Genomic DNA, 18,629 nt, shown 5'->3' with positions numbered 1-18,629 from the left:
TACTTTTGGTACTTTAAGTATATTTTGATGGTAGTACTTTTTTACTTAAGTAAAATTTTACTTTTACTGAGACTTTACTTCTAATAGAGTATTTTTACACTGCCGTATTCCTACTCTTCTATTAAAAAACCTGAATACTTCCTCTACTGGCTGTCGTATCTCGAGTTGAATGGGAATGACATTAGCAGACCGGAAGTAGCGTCAAGTAGGAAGACCAGTCGGAAGAATTTTGAGGTGGCGCACGCCAAGCTAAGAAGCTAGGTCGGTAGCAGATAGTGTAGTACAAGTCAGAGTTACAAACAGCGATATCCAGCAAAGCGACTGTCTCCAACCTGACTGTATATTTGATAGGACGGAGCGGAAATGGGTGCGGCGTCGTGTGGCTGCGTGTTTGCGGTCGCTCTGACCTGATCAAGACTTGTGCTAACGTTAGCCTGTTAGCAGTCCTGGTTGTTTACTGCACCAGCCCCACCACTGTGGCTCCGCACGGATTTCCACTGTACATTCACTTGATTTAAGGGGTATCACACGGTCGCGAGGTAAAGCAAAAATGCATAACGAGTGTGTGTTTGTGGACCACGGCAACATAAGTTTGTAGACTGCCAGTCATTCTCTACGTTAAGGAGCTGTTAAGTCTCGTCAGGGTTTATCTTGGCGTTCAGTTAAGAATAACTTGAAAGCTGATACTCTACCAGTCTGTCAAGTTTGACTCCCGAGTTGGCTGCTGAGCCAAGTAGTACATGAACCGAGTGTAGCTCCGCTCCTGCACAGCAGGGGGCGTGTTGTTTAACCTCATGACAGCATTGAAAATTCTTTAAAATGAAAGAAAAGATTCAGATTATTAGAGCTGAATGACGGTTGAGTCCAGTAACAACATATACACTAATATCTACCACATGTATGTGCCCATAGATTTTGGTATTTGTTAGTTTAAGATTTTACGAAATACCTGTATATGACAACGTTTGACATTATTGTGTCTGACTATACTGTTTATCATTTCTATATAGCCTGTTTATTTTTCAGCATTCATTTCCTATTGCATCGTTGACATATCTGTGTATGATATCTCCTTGTTTTTATTTTGTGCCACCATTACAAATCCTTATTTTACAAATCTTTATTTTCTTGTAGTTTCTATGAGTCAGCGTAAACTGCAAGGGGGTTGAATCCGACTTTCCTGACATTGCTGCGATGCATCTTTCCGTGTCTTTGCTTTAAGATGTTCCTGGTGGGGCTGACAGGAGGCATTTCCTCAGGGAAAAGCACAGTGTCTTCCATGCTGCGGGAGCTTGGATGCCCCATCATTGAGGCTGACGTTGTGGCCAGGAAAGGTTGGTGAATATATCTCCCCTGAAAACTATTCAGAATGGCAAAGTCAAAACCGTCATGAGGCTGAATTCTTCTCCAGGAGACAGTCTCTCAAATAAACTCTGATGTGGGAAGTGGGATTCGCCTACATGTCCTACACCGCTGACGCTTTGTGTAACAGCGTTTATTATTCTCCTGACATGGATATAAAGAGGCCGGGCCTGTAGGAGGTTCGTTAAGACGAACGCTCGGAGAGAGAGCATGAATCACGATGGCTGTCTCTGGCTGACTGCAGGGATGATGCTTTTATTATGTGGTGAAGATAAGGTCACATAACTAGGTGAACAGTCACAGCTGCATGTAGGAGAACATAAAAAGCATCCGACTAATGATTAAAGTTTGGTTGGTTGATGTCTGTTCGAAATAGATAAGTATTTTCTTATCCATGTATCCATTTTGTATTTTGTATTTGTACTGTATCCATATCCGTTTTTTGACACATTGTTTTATTATTTAAAACAATGCCATAGTAGAAAACACCAAATGTTGCTGCCTTTTCTCGACAACAGTCGTGGAGCCGCACACTCCTGCCTATTCCCGCATCGTCTACCACTTCGGGCCGGAGGTCCTACTCGAGAACGGGGAGATCGACCGGAAGAAGCTGGGTCAGCTCATCTTCGCCAGTGAGGAGAAGAGGAAGCTGCTGAACTCCATCACCCACCCAGAGATCCATAAAGCAATGCTCAAAGAGATCCTGTTCTACTTTCTCAGAGGTGAGGGAGGAACCGAGTGTGGCTCAGCGGACCGAGGCTGTTTTGCAGCGATGGATGGGCGTTAGGGTTCTAGGCCGTTTCTCTCAAAGTTTATGAATCTGTGAGCCAGATAGTGAGATTTTTCCAGATATTCCCCAATATTTTATCAAGTAGAAGGTGATTTCTACAAACAGATATCTGTATATGAATGCAGATTCTGTAGGCAAGGGACAGGATTTTGTTATGCGTTCTGGTTTCCATTTGAAAGTCAAGTTTCTAATCAAACTGTAGACCGGCACACGGAAGAGGAAGTCTCGTCCCGGATATCCTCTGCCTGTGCTGGAAGACCTGAAACCTTGACCGCTGCCCTCAGAGGCTAAATCATTGTCAGACGATAGCTGATGGGTTCTGAGATTGAGAAGAAGGTGAAAGTAACAGATAAAAGTAATACATAGGTGCTGCTCACAGGTCTGATGTCTTGTTGTTCTTGAACATCTCAAGATCACTCAGGTGCCTTAAAATAAACTTCTCATACACCGCTTGTTGTATGTTGTTGAAAAGTAAATGACTTAATCATGTTGCCAGTGTTTTCGCAATGTTAGAGTGTAACGTGTTAACGCTGATGAATTCTGTTCCTCTCCTCTTCCGTCTCCCCAGGGTACCGCTACGTGGTGCTGGACGTGCCCCTTCTCTTTGAAACCAGACGTCTCACTCAGTTTCTAAACCACACTGTCGTTGTTTACTGGTAAGGCCGCTGCTCAGTTTGTTCCATTCTCCCTCATCACTTTAGAGTTTTATTCTTAGATTGTTTGTTTACAGGTATTTTAAATCATTAAATATTTGGAGGTTTGTTTTTGACAGAAATGGGCCATTAAGCCCTGTTTTGTGCGATATTGGTTACCTCTCTCCGTCTCTCTCTGCCTTATTAGTGTGACTCACCGCCTCTGGATTTTTTAACAAGGCACCCTGGCTGCACCATAAATAACCTCCATTGTCTGTTCCTTTTCAGTGACCCTGCCACTCAGCTATCGCGCCTGATGCAGAGGGACGGCCTGACCCAGGAGCAGGCCGAGCAGCGCATGGCTGCGCAGATGCCGCTCAATGAAAAGCGCGGCTTGGCCAATCACGTTATTGAGAACTCAGGCGGCCGTGAGGACACCCACCGGCAGGTCTTGCGGTTGCACACGAAGCTAGAGGACTCCATGGACTTCCTCTTAGTGAGGGTCATTGCAATTGCAGCCACTGCTGGTCTGGGTGGGATACTGCTATATGCAGCCAAGATACTTTTGTCCTAACAGAGGACAGATGAGGGCAAGAAGGGGTTTTTGGTCCAGGTCGAAAGACGAAGGTGTGAATAGAAGCAGGGGAAGGCATGTCGGGGGTACTGGTGCAACTTAGTGTGAGATTAGTTTCATAGCACCTCTGCTACAGCTCAGAGGTATGACATGCTCTGTTTGCAGTTAACGCTGACTTACATTATTGACACAACATGCACTGACAAATGTGGTTTGGCGTGAAGGGTTTCTACGTGCAATTTCAGCCGATTTTCCTCAGAGACACTAAAAACATGAAGGCAACACCGTAGAGGCTCAGTCGCTGCATAAGCTGCTTTCAACAGTGATCAGTCTGGGGCCTAAAACCTGGTCCAACTTTTCATTTTGGTGCAACTCATAACTAACACCAGTAGAACAGGCACGACTGACAGGTGTACAAACTAAGAGATTTTATTTTATTACACCTTCTGCACTTGTGGATTGTAAATACCAACACCAGAAGGTAGAGAGAGAAGTGAAAGGCTGTACATGCTTCACCACTGTAGATGTGCAAGAGTCACTGCGGGGTTTGTATGTGGCTTATTTGACACAAACTGTCACCTCGGTTTTTAGTGCAGAATGCCAGTGCTGAATATTTTAAAAGTCAAAATTAAAATGCTGTAAAGGAAAAATTTGATGCTTACACAATATGTTGTGATTGTATATTACTGACCTGTATAATGAAGATATATGACAGAATGTATTTGACAATCCATTTTTAATGGGAGCGGTGTGAATTTCCACAAATTAACAGACTTTATATTTATCACTGTATTTTCTTACACTTGAAGCTGTCCCCTGTAAATACTAAGTCTGTGGTTTCTGTTTTCTGTGCACGCTCACTTGTAACTAAAACATTTGTAACATTAGCTGCCTAAACAAACTGTAAATGATCTATTACTACTGTTTTAAAGAAACGGACACTCTGAGATGGTGTAAGTGTTTCGCATTTTTGAACATGCCAAGTCCCCCTCCGCTCAAAAATAGGCTTTTCCTGTTGTTCCTTCCCTTGGGAGTTTGAGCTCGGCTGTGCAGACGGATGATTCTGCAGTCTGACACTAAAAGGCTGTTTTTAGATTCATCTGATGAAGGGGGAAAGGCGCTCTGTGCTCACTTTATCTGAGTTCAGTACAAATACGTACGAGCAGGATCGGAGATACAGATATTACAGCTAATATGGAAGCCAGTCATGGTCCAATGTGCAATTACTCCAGTGGAATTTGGAAACTTCAAATCTCCAGTGCACATATATTGAGGATGGACTTTACAGTGAAGTAGGATTGTAGTTTAACCTTTATTTTTATATTCTGAATATTTATAGATTTCTGGATTAGATGTAAATTTGAGAATTTTTCTTTCGGTAATTGGACTTAATGTCAGACTCTTTTAAAGCAGAGCATATTTGTATGTTTGAAAACATGTCTGAGGGAGATCTTCAAACAACATTTATCTACTTCCATCAAGATATTAGTCAGAAGTTAATGAAATGAAAGGGGGGTAAAGGAGTGCTCCAGCAATTAGGACTGGACTAGGAGGGATTTATTCAACAGATTTGCAAAAGAAGAATTGTCATAACTGAAAACAGAGTCCTGACTTGTCGTCATGAGTATGGGTCAAACTCCAAAACCACTGGCTCCTACGTTTCCCATAATGCAACTCAGCTGTGTAACTGTTTGTTAGACCTTCCCTGGATGGTAAAAGCCCATATATTTCCCCAGCTTGTGATATCCTTTCTGTTAAAAATCTGATGCCTGAAGCCTAAACAGTGGTAACCCTGATGACATCACTATGACATCATCAGACGCCACGGAGGAGAAGTAAACTGATAACGGTGCAAAGTCAGTGGCTGCAACTAACGATTATTTTCATCGTTGTTTAATTTGTCAGTTATTTTAGTATCAATTGATTTTTACTATAAAGTAGTGAAAATGTCTGTTTGAGTAAAAACCAGAAGAGTTCCTGTTTACAATCATAACATTCGAGAACCAGCAATCATTTGGCACTTTTCGCTTTAAGATTAACCCCCCAGAATGATTAAAATATCAAAATAGACCAGGTTAATTTCTGTTAATCTCAATTACTCGGTTAATCCTTGGTGCTCTAGCCCCATACTAACGAATAAAAAAATCACACTGTCTTGCGCACTGATACTGAAATGCATCAACTTCTTGGTCAGAGACACTGACATAATTAGATCCAACAGGAAAATGTGTTAGTAACAGGACTTCAGGAGAAGGAAATGATGAACTTATATTAATGGTCAGCTGTGATGCCCTTGCTCTTGTCCACATCAGGGCTTAGGCATGAAAACTGAGGCCCACAGGCAGGCGTGGTGACATCATCCTGGCACCGAGGTCCCACTAGCCTGTGTGGCTCACTTGGCTCCGTCTGAAGCCCCTACTGGTCTGCTCCTTGCTTTTATCAAGCCGCTGCAGAATTAATGCAAAGTGACTCGGGCTGCAGTGGGCGGCGGGCAGTCAACCAAGGCTGTATGGCTGCACATTCGGATACCTATGTCCAACACAAAGTCACAGCTGTGAACACAGTGTAATCTTTCTCACGCTCGCAAAATAGTACATACAACTGTGTACATAATACACAATCGCACTGGAACATAATCAGCCTTGGGTTGTCCGTCATTCAGAGTCACGATAAAAAATTAACTCTATTCTTAGATTGTTTTTTTTTTAAATCTGGCCCCGTAGTGATCCAGGGGGTAATATGCTTTACTGGGCAGCCAGCTGTTCGGCAGAGATTTTAAAGTGTTCCTTTTCGCAGTCTCTTTCTCAGACACAGACAGAGGCCAGATGCAGAGCATGGAAGGAAGACTATATCTGTACCAGCAAGTGTGAATGCCCCAGGCGGAGAATGGTGGCAAAGTCTCAGCCTGAATATAAATTGGGTTTAATTCTGAAGGTGTCAAGCTAAAAGGTGAAAGTCTTAAGTTGCCTCGTAACACTTTGCAAAAGTGCATGGATGCAGGCACAACCCGCTGCTTTATTGTGTGATGTGGGTCCTCTCCGGGAGCAGAGCAAATAATTTTCTGATGGCAGGGGGTAAAGACTTCTATAATCTCACCATCATGTTCAGAGAGTTGGCCTACGGCACCACAGTGTGTCGACATTTTGGAATCTCCTGTCTGAGTGGTTTTTCATCATTTCCCCCGCCTACTGCCGTCAGGGAAGGTGAAACAGCTCGGGTTAAGGCAAACAAAATAAATAGCTTTGCGCCAAACCCGGCCGCAACTCGGTATAATTGGCAGTCTGAATTAATTTTCAATAACCATTGCATTAGTCAGGCTTGTTTTGAGTTTTGAATTGTTTACTCAAGGGGCTAATTGTTAATCACCACAATGGAAGTGCGCGCCGTCCCAAGGGGTAACAGGCTTTCAGTATTCATCAGGGGTTGTTAAAAGCAATTCACTTGTGCCATTCTAGTGAATTATCAATTAAAATAAGACATTTGCAGTTGTAGACACATTTTAGTATTCATGTACTGTGTGTGAGTGTGTGTGTGGTGTGGAGGAGGGTGACTGGGGTGGTTGTAGGAGCAACAATGAGGTCTCAAATCTGGCTCGGATCAAAATGTTGAAGTCCCTATAATTTTTTTTAATCTTTTACTTACTCGACTAATTAGACCTCTCAGGGCTGCGTGGGCGTGAACAGACTGTGTTTGATTTACATTTCCCTCGCCATCCTGTTTTGTAGCAGCTGTTAAAGTGTTAGGACGGGCCAACTTACAACTTTATGATTTTTATCAGTACAGGAACTTCGCTCTGACTTCAACCTGAGCGAAGGTCTAATCATCCAGATAGAGGGCAGACACTTGTGTGGGTCATTAACAGAACTGTTTCACAGATATAAACTAAAATCACTCCTCACATTTCCTCATGTTCTTATTGGTCCTTTAAACATGTCACAGCAGGAAAAGCACAGGTGTAAATGACAAAATTACACCTGCTGACTTGAAGAAGTCGATTTGCATCTGTTTCTAGAAGCTGATCATATTAATGGTATGAAAAGAAATCTGCACAATAACCAGGAATGAGTCTACAACTGTCAAATAAATGTGGTGGAGTAAAAAAATTATGATATTTCGGTCTAAAATGTTGTGCAGCAGAAGTATAAAGTTGCATAAAATATAAATACCTCAAAATAGTACCTCAAAATTGCATTAATGTGCAGTACTTGAGTAAATGTACTCTATGTTCCACCACTAGTCCTGGTATTGTGGATGCTGGCTCTCTGTTACTGGGACTGTACAGCAGTGCTCTGAGCCCTCGTTTAGCACATTAGCATGCTAACATTTGGTAATTAGCACTAAACACACAGCGCAGCTGAAGCTAATGAGCATGTCATTCCGTTTTTGCAGAGATCACTGTTATGAAAATTCATCTGGAGGGGAACATTAATCCCAATTTCATGACAATTCAGGCAATAGTTACTGAGCTCTATCAGCCAAACCTTCAAATATCAACCTCATGGTGGTGCTGGAGGAGGCAATCCAATCAATTGTTGTTGCCAGTCCTGGAGCCACGCTGCTAGCATGGCTAAAAACAGGTGCCGACCAGGTGCCGTAAAGTAAATATCCATCAAGGCATTTCCTGTGTAGCTGCAGTGTTTGATGGCATATACTTCTGTAGAAAGCATCAATAGGAAATGTCTTCATTTCACTTGTTTGAACTCAAAAGTGTCCTTCTAAACTCAACATTTTGCACAGACAGCGATAATGATACTGAAAAAAAAACACATATAGGAGGTGTGGAAACAATGACCTCAGTGTACCAAAATAGAAAGCGTTCACACCTTCTACATTTATGGATTTGTTGTCTGTTAAATGTGACAGGTTTTTATATATGTGAGGTTTTTAATTGCACTGTTCTGACACTTGTTCTTGACTGGAAGCAATTTGACAAGGCTGCTGCATTGTGGCTGTCCTTTGTAGATTCAAGGAACGCACAGAAGGAGGTTTCATCTTTCTGGGCTGACAGCGGTCATTGTGGGAAATATTTGATTGAAGCAGCAGTGATTGAAGCAGGTTACAGAAAAAAAATTTGTGAGTTATTGACTGCTGAGGACCACTTTTTTAAGATGAAATGCTGCCTTAAGTTTTCAACAAAAGGAGCAATGATGAAAACCCCACTGAGGCGTCCACTCTCCCTCAGTACAACAGGTCACAAATGCAGCGCGACACCAACGGGTAGAACACGCTGGCCTGAGCAACTGTAACGACTGTAGTGTTCTTGAACTCTGGCATCTGGTGTCATGCTGAGGAAGGGGCACTCGCAGCGCCTCCGTAGCCCGTTGTCAGGCTGCATCCGCGAGACTGCGGTGAGGTGAAGAGACAGGCAACACGCCAGCGGAGCGTCCCCGGCCACATGACTCAACCTGTCCTCACGTGTTAGCCCCGGCTCAGTCAGGGCCATGAGGGAACAAGGACGAGGTTGGTATTGAGTCACTGACACACTGGACAGTCCCCAGATCGAGGGGAGGAAAGTGGGGGATGCATGTTGTCATGTTCTCCAAAAGGAGTGCTAGGACAAGGGGCAATACACCCATGCATACATTACATGACCTACCATAACGCAAGATGCAGTGATTCTGTGCATGCTTTTCTGTCCTAAGGCAACCTTACCTCATAACTGCCACAAGCAAAGAGGTATTAATTTGTTGTATCAGAGAACCTACATTGCAGCCAGTCCAAAGAATATAGGGCAACACAAATCCAACATTATTCCAAGATTTCTCCACCTTTTCTTCAAGCTGTGTACTCAAGAACTACTTTGCTGTACCTCAACATTGGTGAATACCCCTGTTGCCATTCTGAGATGTAACCTGTATATATTATACATTAGACCAACTCCATCTGAGTGTCAAGAAATCTTCCTAAACGGCCTTTTGTTACTTTTCTGTGCCCCAGAAGTTCTGGTAGCATATCATAAGATAACATAATATAGAACTTCATGCGTCCTGAGGGAAATAATTGTGCAGCAGTTGCAGTGCAAAGTAGGAAAGAGTGCAAATACAGACTGCAAATAAAAACAAATAAAATAATAAATAAATACAACAAATAACAAATAAATAATAAAGGATTAGCAATACGGTGCAAATCCCACATGACACCATAAATATCTCATAGGTTTCAATGAATATCAATGTAAATAACTTTAGTTTTGTTTGTCAGTACTGTACCTCGTGGTCACCCAGTATTTTTGAAAATACTCAGGGTCAGACATTTGCATGTTACGTAACTATGGTGGTGAATCATATCAAATCAGCTCTTAAGCATTAGCAGTATAACTTGCACTTAAAAAAAAAAAAGCACTGCACAGGGCGAGCTTGTCACGAATGCATACCTCCCCTCTGGCTTTGCTGACCATTCTGCCACGAAGCTGAGAAAACTGATGAGGAAGCAGCAGAAACTGATGAGAGCATTGTCCTTTTCACAATGCGTGCGAGATTTAAGGTCGCGCAAAGATCAATCGCTACCCGCTCCTCCCTTGTAATCATGCCTTTTATTGTGCTCATTGAGATTTTGAGGGCATATTTTACACCAGATTTAGATGTTAACAGGGGCCTCTTTAGGCAGGCATGACAGGATTGCTGACAGCATGTTGCATTAAAGCAATATTACATCTGTACCTTCTGAGCATTTGGAACTTTCAGAGAGGTGTTGTATTTCCGATTGTACCCTGAAGGATGTGGTCAGCTTGTGTACACTTAACACTTCCTGTTTATTTCTAGTATTCAAGGTGATACATACACAGTATATACAGAACAGGCTTGTGGTGACCCTTGAGATGACAGGTCTGAAGAGGATGGCATAGCAGCTGCGAAGATTCTGTTCAATGTCGGCAGTTATTGACAGGCAGGCGGTGTTGAGGAGACACTGATTTTAAGCCATGCTAGCGGCACAGCTCCAGGGATGGAGACGTCTGTCCGTCCGTTGGTCCAACACTTTGGTCCAGACTGAAATATCTCGAAAACTACTTGATGGATTGCCATGAAATACAGTCAGAGTATGAAACCCCTCGCAAGCCGGTAGACGTTTTTAATTTTCAGTGAAATGTCTTGATAAATATTGGATTAACGTGCATCTTGGGTGATCACAATTGGACAGTCAAGACACATCGTCGTTCAGACCATGTGTCTCCAAGGTGTCCAGCTGACCACTCAGATTTTTGTCAATGCGTCACCTCCGCTAGAAGTTACAACGTGTTGCCATGTTTGTTTCGCACTGGCTAACAGCTAGCTAAGAAAACAAAACTGTGTCAAAAACTGTTACACATGTCCAGGCTATTCCAACTGTTGAGATGGACAGGACAAAGTCATTAGAGCGCAGGACACGACAAAAAAGGAACTTGTACTCCACGTACATCAGGGTTTTTTTTTTGAGTGTTGGTTTGTTATGACTAAAACAACCATCACACCTATGGGACGAGGTATGCTCCTGTCACGTCCTCGTTGGGGACGCATTAGCATTAGCATGATATTGCACTACAAATGACATGCGGTCACGTGTGTCCCAGACCACTTTTGGCAGGTGGTTTGAGTGATCAGATCAAGCTGCGTTATGGTGGTTGTTCACTGCATGCAGTGCTGTCCACTTGTGATCCAATCACCCAAGACGCATGCGTAAACAGGGTCTTACTGACTCCTTACAAATCCTAAAGACTGTGGTCTACTGACCTTTCTTCATCTCCAGTAGGTCAAACGTCAATCTCATTACCTTTAAATTTGGTGCACACGCTCTTGTCCCCCTGAGGTTGAATTGTAATAACTTTGATGATCCATTAATCTTCTCCAAAACCTTTGGTTGCTTACTAAATACCTGCAAAACTAACGACGTTGCTACAGCTGCAGCTGTACTTTGTGTTTAGTGTGAATTACGACTCAACCTAAACTAAGACAGTGGACATAAACTCTATACCTGCTAAACATAATGTTAGCATTATCATTGTAGCATGTTAGCAAAGTAGTGCAGCCTCGCAGAGACCCTGGCAAAGCTGTCCATCATGTTTCCTCCTGTGTGTGTGTGCAGAATTAGGACATGTGTGACCACTCGTACAGCCAAATAGAAATTTTTATCGTGTTAAAATGGGAAAACGAATCTTCTTGGGAGCACATTCAAATAAGCAGAGCTATTTGTGTGCTTTAAGTGTGGGAAGGTGGGAAGAAATGCACATGAGCACGAAGGGCAATTTAGCTCGACAATTAAACCATCTATCTGTAATTTGGATCTCCCCTGGTGAGCTAAGTGGGGACGCTCAAGATAACAACACCAAGGGCTCATTAACGTCACTTCAGACATTTCAGAGGAGGTACTCTTTCCAAGCAAAGTGTTCTCCTGTCTCGTTTGGACTAAAGACGCATGCAGGGACACACATGCACGCTGACCCGTACACTGACCCAAACACTCGCACACATGCATGCGCACACTGCAGTGGCCTGATAAGCCTCACGCCTCACCAATTGGCCCCTGCAAATGTCAAGCGGAAGCCATCTCAGTTTACTGATAGCGAGTGGGTGGGAGTGAATGAATCAAAATTTCCTTCAGTTACGTTTGCATACGCTGGAGATTACCTAAATTAAAACAAGTCTGCAGCAGAGGCATAATCTTTCAAATCCCTCTACTTATACATGATGAAAAGAGGTACAGTAGAAAATCTCAAAATATCCCCACAGACGAGTCCAAGAGACGAAGCTTACGTCAACAAAAAGCAGCTTACAGCACTTCTCAGAGGAGTACTTATCTTCAAACCCTGGACCTGCTTAAAGTCAGGGAGGACATGAGCTGAAATGTGAGTCAAAGGTTCAAGCGTCGCGTACAATCCAGATGCCGTTTCATCACAAATTAAAACACCAGGCCCAGAGTGTCCTGTTGGGGTAGGTTGTTCAGCTAAAGTCACCATCAAAAGCGCAGACCCCTGAGGAGGGGTTTGTGTCGCTTACACAAGCACAATAGCTTGAGCAAGGATCACCCGGTTCTGCAGGATGAGGCACAGACGGTGCCTGCCAAGAGAATTTCTCCACGTTTCTCTGCAGACGGTTCTGGGCTTACCCCTGTCTCCAGTTTCACTCTGACCTCAATAAATGGGCCTTGATGCATAGATGGCTAAACGGGGGATTCCTTTTTTGTCTGCGCAGTGTGATGCAATGACCATTTGATTTGGTGATGGCACGGCTGAAGTGCTTAATGTTCTGGGAATGAAGGCAGGAACAAGCAGCCTACGAATGAATTCAGGTGCATTTTCATTTCACTCTCCTCACTCATACATATTGAAACGGTAAATACTGTTGAACTTGTGGCTTAATCCTCCAGGTCTCTTAAGCGTTTTTATATAAGAATGATTTTGGAGCGTTTGCGTTTCTCCCCGTGGACTTCAGGAAAAGTACAGTTGTTGCAAACTCTCGGGCAATGTTCAGTTCCAGCGGTTTCAGCAGTGAAAGCTGTTTCTCGCCGACCTGGGGCGTTTGTCTTTGACATTGTGACATGAAGTCTCTAATTTGACGATGTGCTCATACACCCTGCAAGGAGAAAACAGTCCGTGCTAGTGCTCAGCTGCCCCGTGGCTCGGGTGACCTCTGCTTAGGCACGGACCCTCAGTCTTAATTGTGTCTGGAGGAATTCTGCTGTCTCAAGACAAGCTTAAGTTTAGACCAGAGGGCTTCCTGGCCTTTTCTGCATAGAGCAGTTAAACAGACAACAGGATGTTCTAACGCTGCACAGTGTTGCAGCCCAGTCTCTCTGCTTCATTTCCATCAGCTGTACACTATCACACCAATTTACAGCTCACAACAAAATGCTGAATTTAATTGAGCTTCAAGTGACATTTTGAGAGGTAACTCTGGGTTGACATTCAGTTTTAGTAGCTTCAGTGAATGAATAAATGCGCACTGTGACATGGTTTCCTTGTTTCCGTGTCATCGCACTGTCAAAACTTTTGTTCTTGGACTCTTAACTTGTTGTTTCAAGCTATATAAGAGACAGTTTTGGACCCTATGTGGCCCGTGTCAAAGGCGAATTATGTCCAAAGAATTTCATAATATCAAAGTGAGCTCTTAAGAAAACAGAAAAAAAATATATTGGTTTTAACAGTTTAGCCCTGGAAGCTATTTCTTGTCTCTGACACTGGTGTCGCCGTCACAGCAGAGCCTAATTTGCCTGGATTACTTTCCGACACTGATCTAAGCTTTGTCATGATGCGTTCTAACACCCGTCCCCTGACTTTCTCCCGCTATATCTCGACGTCTCCACACCCATTAGAGGCAAAAACACATCCCTCCTTTGATTGTGAAACACAATCATCTCCCGCTTCATTTGGCATTTAACACAGCTGTGATTTCCCCTGCCTTTCCCTCAATGATCATCTCAGCGCTGATTGCCTCTCGCTGAGCTGGTGTCTTGTGGGTAACATTTGAGGGACGAAGCGGCGGGTTTCACTGGAAAATGAGAGATCAGAGCAGCTGATCAAGAAATAGATGAGGTGAGTGACATTAAGTGCGTGTGTGAGGAAATTCAAAAAAACAATTTTTAATGAAAAATCATGGACATTAAAAGTAAAAACAACAGCAAGAGATGTTCCTTGAGCCCACACCTATCTATTCAGACTTTGTTTAAAATCACTGTATTTCTCTTTATCATCTGTGGAAACATACAGAACATTTTAGCAGGTGCTGCATGCAAGAATTAAATAAATTAGTCTTTACAAATGAGCACATTAACCATTACATGATATAATTGTACAACTATCTATCAACAGCTATATTCTTTAATAGACACACAATATGGTGCATGTAGACCACTTTGACTGTGTTCAGACATCAAGATTCAATATCAAATGTACACTAACAATATGCCAAATATAATGGGCTGATATGACATGATTTTCCAAATCATCACACTGAGACACAATACATTTTGTGACACTGCCATTCAACACAATCTCCAATATTTGCCAAATTAGCCTTCTTTCACGGGGCAGAATGTATCTCCTCAGTCGCTGAAGCACAACATCTTATACGAACAGCATGAGAAAAAAAACAAACAGCACATTTACAAACACAGCAGTCGCCACGACCGTTGGATTTCCAGACTTGTATTTGAAATGACAGCTCAGAAATGATGGTGAGGCTTCTGCACTGTCAGAATTGTTACTGTACCTCAGCATGACACATGGCAGTGACTGTCACTTTTACGTAGCTCGCGTCCATCAGAACAGTGGCGTAGGCACCCTGTATACAACAGAATGTATGGATGAGGTGGTGTAGACGGTTACCGACAACCACAGATCCACAGCCTTTATCGCTGCATCAACGCTGAGCTTAATCATTTGTGAAAACAATCTGACTGCGGATCGGTGGCTATGGGCAACATTAACAGTACGGCGAGATCCAAGCGAAAGTCAGGAAGTGAATGTCCTCTGGCGGCGGCCTTTCACCTCTGAGCCCACGCCCTGTTCAGCCTTCAGTCGGCATAGAGGATGAACCCTGAGAAGGTGCTGTATTTGTTGCTGTTGCCCCCGTGAGCCTTGCCCCCATCCAATTTTATGAAAACCTCATCGCCCGCGTCTAAATGAAGGATGACACTGTTGCTGGCGTAGTCATAACTCTGGTCCTGGTCTTGGGCAATGGCGCTGGCCCTGACCTGGAATATGACACGCACACACAGACAAGGAGAGGAGGTGAAGGAATGTAATTGCTTGTAGAATGCCGAGCAAGAGATTTGCATTGAAGAACTATTACAATGCATCACTTAATTAACAAATATTAGAATAATGCATTCACTTATCATAATAAAATGATAGTATTAATTATTATAATAATTATTAATAAGGCCCAAAGGCTAATATTAAGATGACATTAGTGAAGTGGATGATGGTATTGAAAGAAATGCTTAATTTGATGCACACACACGTTAAATGAAATGCTGCCTCACTTGACATGAGATCACATTTATTTTCTACATAGGAGAAAAAGATTTTATTTTAGAAAAGGAATATTTGCAAGAAGTGCAGATTGAATTTGAGAGATGGTGTAAAGTGTGTCCCCTGTGGTGAATATCTTGTTTTTCTCTCATGACTCAACAGAAAGGGTCAGGCTTGAGTCAGTCTGCCTCTGAGGAAGGATGGCTGCACATACTACCCCTTTGCCTCAAGTTTCTCTTACAGTACATCCACCTTTTGCAGGATGGACTACTGAATATGCCACGTTTTCCCAAATACAAGTGTCATCATGTCAACAGGGGGTAATTACTGAGGGTGTCAGAAGTTGCTTTGTATGTACAGCTGGCCACAGAAGGACACATCCCCTCTGAGCTTCAGCTGATGCGCATTGATCAGGGTTGCCAGCTTGGCTTGCAGCTTCACCAGACCAACCATAAAAGTGTAAGCCCTGTTCCAACCAACTTGTGGCGACAGGTTCCAAACCAAGTCAGAACCAAAACAGGAATATGTTCTAATTAGTGCCAATGGAGTACAAAGGTGTACGTCAAGAGGCTGCAGGAGAGGTTGAGCCACAGGTGGCAGCATGGTGATGGATTTCTGAGACATGAGGACGATGCAGCCTTTTTCTTTATCTATGCATCAGCACCAATTAAGTTGCGTCATTATGTAGGCGAGTTGATTAGCAGTTGCAGTTGGGTTTGCATGTTTGCCTGAAACCAAGTTTGCATGACCGTTTTGTTTTTAATCGGTCCTCATTAGCCACATAGAGGCTGTATTTGTGTGTGGTTAGGTGGTGTTAGTGTTACATAACTATGATTTACATTTTCTACTCTGGTAAACTTAAGCAAATGTAGCTCTATATGTGAAACTTCTTATCTGGTGTTGCGCGCAGCGTTGCTGTCCTCTAAAGAGAGCAGACAGAGGCAGAGGGGTTAAGAGCTGGAGGAGGAAGCTTGAAGAAGTCTTTACAATGCAACAGTCCGACAACAGGTGAATCACTGTGATTTAAGTGTCTAGCTAACACTGTGTCTCCAGTCAGTATATTTGTCTCTTCAGTTGAAGTTAAAATTAAGATGGTTTTGTGGACCCTTCTCTTTCATTTTCACTGACCAATTGTATTTTTAATGCATTTTTAGCAATGCACAGTAAGCAATCAATTCTAGTCTTTGTGGTAAGAAGTGAAGCATGTGTTTGGACACACATATTCGATAAAATGATGCAGAGTATAACATGCAGGATGAGGAGTGAGGAAGGGTGGGAGTGCCTTTTTTTTAAAATTCTGTCTCTTAAATGTCCATGTACCTCCCTGCTTGTACCCTTATTTACAGAAGTATAAACAATACATATGGGGTATGTAGGTGAATACTTTGAGGATGCAGTCTAATAACGTGAAATAAATAGCACATGCTTTTTTGTGGAGATGGACGGAAGGGAGATTGCAGTGTCCTTTTATGGCAGAGTCCAATATGACAGCAAAATGTGTTCAATGTGGAGTATTTGGAAATTATTTGAAAGTCTTGTGGTGTCTTGGGTTTTGCAATGCAACCTAGTAAAACACCAAAAACTATGGCCGCAGAGTTCAACTCACAAAAATTGATCTGTATTAGCTCTGCAAGTGTAGCCTTCACTGTGTGGCCATTGTGCTGGACAGCATTATAATGCACAGGAGCTTGTGTTATTGTGTCCACTCTCTGTGCAGCCTGTTGCAGCCGGGCTTAGATGTTTGCAAGAAAATGTCGAGGTTCAGATTTACATGGCGTTTGATCAGTGTCATCACCTGGGGCTTTAAAGACATTACAAAATTATCCATGAACATGGCAAATATCATGATTTGATATTGAAACGCCTGGCCCTGACAGGCAGTCTGATAACGCATACTGGCACATCATGGCTCCATGAAGTTTGTTGTATTTCAAAGGGCACCAGCTTTGAACTATCCACTACCCCAGGCTGTGTTTTGATGTGTGCAGAGTTGAGATAGCGCTGCACTCCTTCCACTCACTTCAACGTGTACATCACTGGATGTGTAATATGCACAGATACACAATCTGGCAGCGTGCCACTGTGCATTGTCATTATACTGGACTACAACACCAGACCAAGACAGACCCGAAATCACTATCCACATGAATGCATGACTACTCAATTTAGACTGCCAGCACACTGGTTACACTGTTGCCTGAGCATTTTGATGTGGGTTCATCCCAGTGTATGATTCAGGGAACTCATAATGTCAGTAAATTGATAATTTGCTACTATTTGCGAAATGGTGCGTATTCCTTTTATTAGAATCAACAGAAAATCATGAAACAAGTGTTTAAAAAAGGTGTCTGAGGAGTTAAAGGTGTTACCCACCAGACCATTCTTGATCAGGTCAGCCCACATGCTGGTGCCATCTCCTCCCCTCATCAGCACGTTGTAGATGAAAAAGTAGGTGCCGGGAATCTTACAGGTGAACTTGCCCGTTGCGCCCTCATAGTTACCACCAATGTTAGTCACCACGTCATCAAATCGTAGAATATCGTAACCTTCTTGAGGGTTTCGTAGTCCTGCGTAAAATGCCACCCGAGGCATGGTGTTGTAGGTGGTTGTGCTAACTGCCCCTTTACCCCCTAAACCTAGAATCCCCGTCCGTACAATGTCCACACCATCTCCCGGTGGTCCCTTGGGTCCTGGTGGGCCTGGCTCTCCAGGTGGCCCTGGGGGTCCAGGCTTGCCCGGACGGCCTGGTTTGCCTTGTGGGCCGTGAGCACTGTAAGTAGGCAGCGGTGGGCCGATGCTGTGATCACTCAGATCCGCGTCGCTGTCAACCTGTAGGCCTGTGGTTGCTGTATCTGTTCCCGCGTGCACACCTGTGCCCGTCGTGCCCGTGCTGGGGAAGGGGTCGCAAACCATGCGGCAGGTACCCAGCATCTCGTAGTGGCTCGCACTGTCATCTATGCCACCCGTGCCAACGGAGCTGACCAGCACAGGGATGAGGACCACCAGGACCAGGACCAGCATGACCCCCACAGCAGCTGCCACCAGGGTCTTCCGCCCGATGCTCAGCCGGGGAAGGGGCTGCGCAGCCACCGTGGAGCTCTCCGGGGTGGAAATGGTGACTGTGGGGAGTGCGTCCACCTGGCAAAACGCAGACACACTGAGGATCTCCGAGATGGTGCCCAGAGAGAGCTGGTATGAGTGTGTGAGTGAGTGACAGAGCAGTGTAGGAGTTAGGGAGAGGGAGTGGAGCAAGGGACCGAAGTGATCAAAAGGAGAGAGAGATTGAGAGAGTGAGGAGAGAGTGTAAGAGAAGAGGAGGAGGGAGAG

General features: G+C 43.7%; 2 protein-coding genes across 2 annotated transcripts; one reads left to right on the top strand and one right to left on the bottom strand.

Annotated features, from left to right (window-relative positions):
• Positions 1-226: 226 nt before the first annotated feature.
• dcakd (dephospho-CoA kinase domain containing) lies at positions 227-4,305 on the top strand. Its single transcript, XM_041962974.1, has 5 exons — positions 227-539; positions 1,223-1,334; positions 1,881-2,084; positions 2,721-2,808; positions 3,073-4,305. The coding sequence occupies exons 2-5, from the start codon at positions 1,223-1,225 to the stop codon at positions 3,356-3,358; spliced, it is 690 nt and encodes a 229-aa protein (XP_041818908.1). The 5' UTR covers positions 227-539; the 3' UTR covers positions 3,359-4,305.
• A 10,211-nt stretch (positions 4,306-14,516) lies between these two features.
• On the bottom strand, positions 14,517-18,341 carry LOC121624997 (C1q-related factor-like). The gene is made up of 2 exons (XM_041962999.1): positions 17,676-18,341; positions 14,517-15,022 (listed from the first exon to the last, which is right to left on the bottom strand). The coding sequence occupies exons 1-2, from the start codon at positions 18,321-18,323 to the stop codon at positions 14,843-14,845; spliced, it is 828 nt and encodes a 275-aa protein (XP_041818933.1). The 5' UTR covers positions 18,324-18,341; the 3' UTR covers positions 14,517-14,842.
• Between the last annotated feature and the right edge of the window lie 288 nt (positions 18,342-18,629).

The sequence above is a fragment of the Chelmon rostratus genome, chromosome 21 (genome assembly GCF_017976325.1).
Source record: "Chelmon rostratus isolate fCheRos1 chromosome 21, fCheRos1.pri, whole genome shotgun sequence".
NCBI lineage: Eukaryota > Metazoa > Chordata > Actinopteri > Chaetodontiformes > Chaetodontidae > Chelmon > Chelmon rostratus.
This window is presented reverse-complemented; position numbering and strand designations above follow the sequence as displayed.